This window comes from Ailuropoda melanoleuca, chromosome 4 (assembly GCF_002007445.2).
Source record: "Ailuropoda melanoleuca isolate Jingjing chromosome 4, ASM200744v2, whole genome shotgun sequence".
NCBI classification, from domain to species: domain Eukaryota; kingdom Metazoa; phylum Chordata; class Mammalia; order Carnivora; family Ursidae; genus Ailuropoda; species Ailuropoda melanoleuca.
In genome coordinates this window covers 29,177,846-29,185,069 of record NC_048221.1, presented here as the reverse complement: position 1 = coordinate 29,185,069, position 7,224 = coordinate 29,177,846, and the positions used below count along the sequence as shown (strand labels likewise).

The 7,224-nt window shown below is 58.0% G+C and overlaps 1 protein-coding gene across 1 annotated transcript; it reads left to right on the top strand.

Annotated features, from left to right (window-relative positions):
* Positions 1–1,763: 1,763 nt before the first annotated feature.
* FEZF2 (FEZ family zinc finger 2) lies at positions 1,764–6,063 on the top strand. The gene is made up of 5 exons (XM_019795519.2): positions 1,764–2,396; positions 2,761–3,684; positions 4,035–4,169; positions 4,370–4,502; positions 5,397–6,063. The coding sequence occupies exons 2-5, from the start codon at positions 2,824–2,826 to the stop codon at positions 5,654–5,656; spliced, it is 1,389 nt and encodes a 462-aa protein (XP_019651078.2). The 5' UTR covers positions 1,764–2,396; positions 2,761–2,823; the 3' UTR covers positions 5,657–6,063.
* Positions 6,064–7,224: the final 1,161 nt, after the last annotated feature.

The following is a 7,224-nucleotide window of genomic DNA, read 5'->3' as shown; positions in this document are numbered from 1 at the left end:
GGGAGTTGCTCTGTATTGTTTTCACATTAACATAGGGATGGGGGTACACTGGGTCTGGAATTCTGCCTTTCTGAACATCTAAATTCAATGGGCTGTATATGGAAATTTTTTTTTTTTCCAGCTGAGGAAGCTTCTTTCTAGCTTCAAAATCTGACAGTTTGGGGAGAAGGGTTTTAGGGGGACAGACTCGTGCCTGCTGAATTGAGGGGCAGTAGAGGCAGTCTCCCAGCTTGGCAGGGTGAGAAAATCAACCCAGTGAGGTCGCCTTCCAGGCCACTTTCCCTCAGAGACATCTCTTTGTTCCTTCCCCTTGCTTTCCAAGCACACTTTTCCTTTCCCTCACCTGCCAGGTCACTATCGGGTCTGAAATTGCCCGTCAGAGGGGGAGTGAGTAGTAGCAGTTTTGAAGGGGAAAAGGATGCTTTGCCTTCAGCTAAAACTAGACCTTTCCCGTTCTTGCCCTGATGGTTTTCTGGGGGTGTTTTGCAGCTGAGAGGCCTCGGGCAGGGCAGGATACTCAGTTTCTCAAGACCTGTTCCTGAGTGAAAAAGGGAAGGGTTTCTTCCAGTAGCATTTTCTTGGGCTCCACAAGATCGTGTATCTTTGGAGATAAAATTCACTATCCAACCCTCGACCCTGTTTGCTCATATTACACCCACCGTAATCCTCTTAAACTGTGGTTGCGGCTACAAAGCTCGTGGTCTTGCAAAAGCCGGCTGGCAAGATATAATTGTCCCGCAAACAAAACCGTCCAAAAGTTTTTAAAAACCCCTGCACCCCCCCCTCCTCCTCCCTAAACCTAATTCTCTCGCTCTCTCTCTTGCTAGCCGTTCCCCCCTCCACCCCCCATAAGAACCCTCAGCCTCGACCACTTTTGTTGTCGCCAAGAGCACCCGGCCTGTTGAAAGTGCTGGAGCGTCTTTGAGCAGTTTGTTGTGATACGCAGGTGGAATGGTCTGCAAACAGATGAATTCAGCCCCTCCAAACCGAGCGTGGAGCGCGCTGCTTTTGTGCGCCAGGCACAAAACGCTGAATTCCTCCGAACTTACTTGGGGCCTGTCTAGAAAAGGGCCTTTTCTTCCCTCTGCTTGTACCTCTGGCCACACTAAGTCTCTGCCCGCCCCCCTTCAAGCCCCCTCCCTCTCCCCTCTGATAATCCTTCTCTTTATTTTAGAAAAACACAAAACCCGGTTCCACGCGGTGCTTTAGTGGCTAAAAGTGAAAGAGCTGCCTTGGCAGAATTCAGCTCTATGAATCACTTCGGAAAATTGGTTCGACTGAATGGCCTTAGGAGGAAAAACGTTTTAATAGGATCCAGGGGAGGTTCTGCTGTTTCAATCTGCTCCTTAAACAGGTGGAGATTGGACCTTCTCAATTATACAAACAGTAAGTACCCATCAGCAGGGAGAGCTGCCCTCCGAATCCTCCCCGCACGCAGCCCTAAACCAGCAGCGGAGCCGGGCTTTGCCTCAGAAACCCGATCACAAATCAGCGATTCTGATCGATTAGGATCTCAAACAGTCCTCCAGCTTGCTGTGCAGTCTGCCCCAGCCGCGGGCGGGGAGTCGGCCAGAGAGGGGGAGGCGCACCCGCCGGGAGCCGAGGCCCCCGGGATCTGGGCGCGCGGCCTTGCTCTTCCGGACGCTACGGGGTCGTCCTTAGGCGGCGGGAGCTCTCTCCCGACCTCCGACGCCAGCCAAGGCGAGCTCGTTGTTTTTGCATAAATTAATATTTCCCCATTAACAAGTTCCCCCCTCCAAACGCGGCGCCCGCGTCCATGCGCCACATCCTAATGAGGTAATTATCATTTGCGCGTGTTCGGGGCTGGCGCCGGCTCCGTGGGTAAATGGCAGTTTATTAGCATGATGCCCAGCTCGGCTGCAGAGGGCTAAGGGATAGTTCAGCGACTAGACGGACACCCAGGGGCCCTTTGGGGCGGCGCGTGCAGGACCCTCTGCCCTCCCCGCGTCCCTCAAACCTATAGGCCCCCAAAGTTGTGAATCACGCACAGAACTCTGCCTGGGTTTGGGCTCCCCCCACCTTCTTTCCACCGGCAAAACCATCACGATTCCTCCCCCTCCCCCTCCCGTCTCTTCCCTCCTTCCCGATTCGCGAACCGCTCGCACTTTCCCGAGGGGAGCGCGGGCGCCAGTTGCCTCCTTTTAAAGTTTGAGGGGCGGTGGCGGCGGCGGCCGGCAGGCGCGGGGGAACACAGGGGCCGCTACGGGAGCCGCGCCGCCGCCCATGTCATTCCACTTCAAGTGACTTCATGTGATGTCAGCTGAATGTAAAAGACAGTGATCTCACGCGGAGGGGAAGATGTTTGCCATCAAAATGTGACAGAGGAGACACGCTGCATGGCTCGGAACGCATCTCCTTGGCGGTGGGGGAAAGAGGTAAATGCGAGGTGGCTCTCCTGGTCCTCTTTAACTTTGCCCCTTCACTGTCCAGCTCCCCGCACGCGTGGCGGAGGCCAGGGTCCAGGGAACGGCTCAGGGGGGGTTAATTTGAGGCTCTTTTCTTTCTTTCTTTTTTTCTCTCTCTCCTTTTCCTTTGTAAACCCTCCCCCTTCTTCCCCCTTTCAAAGTCTCAGGGCAGGGGCTGGTGGGTTCCTTTGCGCGCCGGGTTAATGGGCGGTAATTTGGTACCCTTGGGTGCACTTTGTTCTGCCCCTGTTCATTTGAATGCAAATGGGTGACCTGGACCCGACAAGGTGCTTATTAAATTGCGGTTTCCCTCCCTGCCTTTTCTGGAATGCAGACTTAGAGGAGAGAGGCTGCGCCCTGGCCCAGTCCGGCACGGCAAGGCTCGGCTCGGCGCGCCATGGCCAGCTCGGCTTCCCTGGAGACCATGGTGCCCCCGGCCTGCCCGCGCGCTGGAGCGTCGCCGGCCACTTCCAAGACGCTGGCCTTCTCCATCGAGCGCATCATGGCTAAGACGTCGGAGCCCCGTGCGCCCTTTGAGCCCCGGCCGGGGACGCTGGAGGCAGACGGCGGCCAGGGCAAGAAATTGCTCAACCTCTGCTCGCCGCTGCCCTGTATGATCCCCCTCCAGCCCCTAGGCTACGAGGTGCCGTCCAAGACGCTGCTCAGTTACTCGGAGCTCTGGAAAAGCAGCCTCCGGGCGGGCGGCGGTGGAGGAGGAGGAGGAGGAGGCGGCGGCGGCGGCGGCGGTGGCGGGGGGGCCCCGGTGTGCGGCGCCAGCGGCTTGTGCAAAACCAACTGTGGCGTGTGCTGCAAGGCCGATCTGGGCCTGGCGCCGTCTGCGCTGCCGGCGGGCAGGGTCATCAAGCCGCAGGTCATCAACCAGGCGGTGGGGCTGCCGGCCAGCGGCTCGCTCTACTACTTCAACTACCTGGACTCCGCCGCGTACCCGCCGTCTGAGCTCCTCGGAGGCCACCTCTTCCCATCTGGCCTCCTCAATGCACAGGCCCCCGCCGCCCTGGCTGCGCACCCCAAGCTCTTTTTGCTGGAGAACGCCAAGTTGGCCGGCCTGGCCGCGGACAAGTTCCCCCATCCGGCCCCGTATGCCCATAAGGAGCGCTTGCCCGCGCCACTGGAGCAGGTGCTGAAGGAGAACTCGGCTCTGACCGCTGACCGCGGCGGCGTCAAGGGCCACAGCAAGCTGCCCGGGGGCTCTGCGGACGGCAAGCCCAAAAACTTCACCTGCGAGGTGTGCGGCAAGGTGAGGCCCTGGGTCCTCGGGGGCTGGGAGGGATGAGCAGGGACAGCTGCTTTCCTGAGGCAGCCTGGACCGCCCCTTTCTCAAGTTCAGTAGATCCCCAGTAGCTATCTACTACTCACACTGGGGGCCTAGTTGGGCCTCAGTTTCCCATTCTGTAAAATGGGGATGTCGTCGGCGGCGGCCACAGGGGACTGGCGTGAGCAGTGGGTTGGGAAGCGCTTTGCGAAATGAAAAGGGCTCTGGTTTCTGAAGGGAGTGTTGGTTGGGGGATGTAGGCTGTGGCCTCCCCAGTTTGATTCTAGTCTCTCTCGGACGGACACACCACAAGGCCCCCTCGTGTCCTTCCATAGGTGTTTAATGCTCACTATAACCTCACCCGCCACATGCCGGTCCACACCGGAGCCAGACCGTTCGTGTGCAAAGTCTGCGGCAAAGGCTTCCGCCAGGCCAGCACGCTCTGCAGACACAAAATTATCCACACCCAGGTACGTGGCCCCCGGGTCCAGTTCGGCCCGCGCGCAACACCCCGCGCCTGAGCGACGGTGTTGGGGAGAGGACGGCAAGGGTTCCCCTTACCCCTCCCGGGGGCCCCCGTATCCCTTCAAGGTACCCCTTCAAGGTGCCCCTGAGGTGGCCTCTCCTGGCCCGGGCCTTGGCCTCACTGTACGCGCGCCCCTTTCCGCAGGAAAAGCCGCATAAATGCAACCAGTGCGGCAAAGCCTTCAACCGCAGTTCCACGCTCAACACGCACATCCGCATCCACGCGGGCTACAAGCCCTTCGTCTGCGAATTTTGCGGCAAAGGCTTTCACCAAAAAGGTAATGTGCGGGGCGAGGCCCTCTCCTCACCTCTCACCTCGGGACTCGGCGGGTCACTGCGAGCGGGAAGGCAAAGAAGGATCCGCAGAGAGGGAGCGTGAGAGCTGCAAGCTCGGGCGCAGCATTTCTTTGGAATCGGGCTGTGACCGGTTTGGGTGGAAGCTCTCCGGGCCGGGTTAGTAGACCTCGCTGGAGTCAGGCTGATTGCACGGGGAGACTCCGAATTTGGAAGGTGGGAAGGAAGGAAGGGGCCGAGGGAGAGGAAGTGGGAGAAAGAGAGGCTATGGCCCTATAGAAAAAGCTTGCCTTTGTAGCCGGGACACCCCTTTCAGATGAAAAAAAAAAAAAATCGAGGCAAACTCCACCTCCTGGGAATAACAAGACTGGGGGAAACCCTTACTGTCACCTGCACCTCCAGGCCCGGCGCCCGGCTTGGATTTTCGGAGGCGCTTTTGGATCTCCAGGTGGTAGCTGGGGGTTCCAGAGGGAGTAACTTTTAAAATGAGAAGATAAACAGAAAATGAGGGACGAAGCCCGGGCTCGTGCGAATTTCTTCCAGCGAGGCGGCAGCCGGGAGAAGGACCCGGTGCGTCTCTGGGCTGTGCAAAAGTTTCCCGGCCAGCCGAGCACAGCGGGAGGGACGCGGCGCGGGCCAGTGTACCGGGTGGGGCAGGGGCGCGGGGCGGCTACGCGGGACTCGGCCCTCCGTCCTGTCGTGAGAGCCTTCGGCTTGACGCAGACGAAGTTTGACAACTTCTTCACTCGGAGAGGTCGCGCCCGCCTAGCCAAGCGTCGCCTTCTTTGCGTGGGCACCTGAGGCAACCCCGGGACGCTCGGGGGGGGGGCATCCTACTTCATTCCCCCCCCTCCTTTTTTGTTTTTGGTCTCCCGTAGGGAACTACAAGAACCACAAGCTGACCCACAGCGGCGAGAAGCAGTACAAATGCACCATCTGCAACAAGGCCTTCCACCAGGTCTACAACCTGACCTTCCACATGCACACCCACAACGACAAGAAGCCTTTCACGTGCGCCACTTGCGGCAAAGGGTTTTGCAGAAACTTTGACTTAAAGAAACACGTGCGCAAACTCCACGACAGCGTGGGGCCTGCTGCCCCCTCCACAAAGGACCTGACTCGGACAGTGCAGAGCTGAGAGCTACTGCCTCGCCCTCCCTTCCAGCCCCATCCAGCCCCAAAACAGATCACCCGTATAAACTTATTTCTAAAATTAAAAGAAAATTAAAAAAAAAAAACTATAGCAGAGAGGCTAAAATCTATTTATCGAAACCAGCATATTTTTTGGAAAGCTAAACTGTTTCCTCGATGACTGGCAGCAAACGCGTGGCTCCCACCTTTGTGTATTCGGGAAACTTATTTAAACCCAGTGCGCTGAAACGCATTTCCTTCCAGGCCTCCGCTTCTCCTCGGGCGGCGGGTTTTCACCCCAGCCTGTCACGTGAACGCCCCGGAAGAGCGCGGCGCCCCCAGCCATCTTTATACAGCCATGTAAATCCTCCTGTACAAGCGAACTCGGAATATATACATGTCTAACACAATAAACAGAATCACTAGTGCTCGTTTTCTTTCCCCCCCTATCCCCTCGCCGCCAGGTCAGCTCAGCAACCCCAAAGAATGAGAAGGAAATAGGCGTTTATAGCATTTCCCTGTCCAAATGCGACTTCCTTTGGGGTGTTGGGCCAGGGCGAAGCCAAACCGGTGTTCCTGCGGCGCTTGCATGTTAAGAGCCCCCCCACCCCCATACACACCCGGAGCGAGGGAGCAAAGGTCTATATCGGCCTACACGTGGTGCCAAGTTTTTCTTTGGTGACTCTTCCGACGCTTGGGATTCTGGGTGTTGCCTTATTTGGGTGAGAAAATTAAAAAAAAAAAAAAAAGAGGAGGAGGAGGAGGGGTTAAAAGTGGCTGGGTGTAGGAGAGCTGGTTTAGGTGCGTCTTTCAGCAAATCGCCTTGCGGTGCGAGGGCAAACGGCCAGGGCAGTGCCCCGCCGGGAGCTTCTGGGCATGTTCCCTTTTCTGGGCGACCTCAGGCGCGGGGGCAGGGAGACTCTTCCTCCCAGTTTTTTTCTGGAGACAAGAGCTGGAGGCCAAGGGTCCCCAGCCCAGCCGGAGCTCTGGGGCTCCCTGGCCGGTGCTGTGGACCCGAGGCCAGCCTCCGGGTGCTGTGCGCCCTGCCGCGGGAGGGCGCACCCGGACTCCGGGAGCTCGCAGCCGCCGCCTCCCGCGCCTTGATTACCGCGCAGTTAGCCCATTTTCTGAATAGCTATCTCCGCCGCCGAGCTCGCTGATGAAATGATCTCACGCTTGCTTCCTAAGTAATGACCCAAATTAAGAGAGAAAACAGAGACCCTTCAAACAGCATTACATTAATCATCTAATCATTCCCAGGAGGGGGTCGGCCGCCGCCGCCCCGTTTGATTCGAATCTGGATAATCAAGAGCTCAGATTACTGGCTCGGCGCGCCAGACCTCCCCCCACTCCACATACACACACTTAATATTCGCGCGGCGATTCAGCCCACGTCTTCTGGAACAATGTTCCCCGGCGTGGGGAGGAACTGTGGCGCCGGCCCGGGGAGTGCGCTCCACGCAGCCTCGCCATTGCAAGGGCTAGGGCGGCGGCTGGCCGCCAATCCCACGCGGATTTCCACGGCAAGTGGAGGTTATTTGGAGGGAAAGATGGTTGATGCAAAAGGAAACTCCC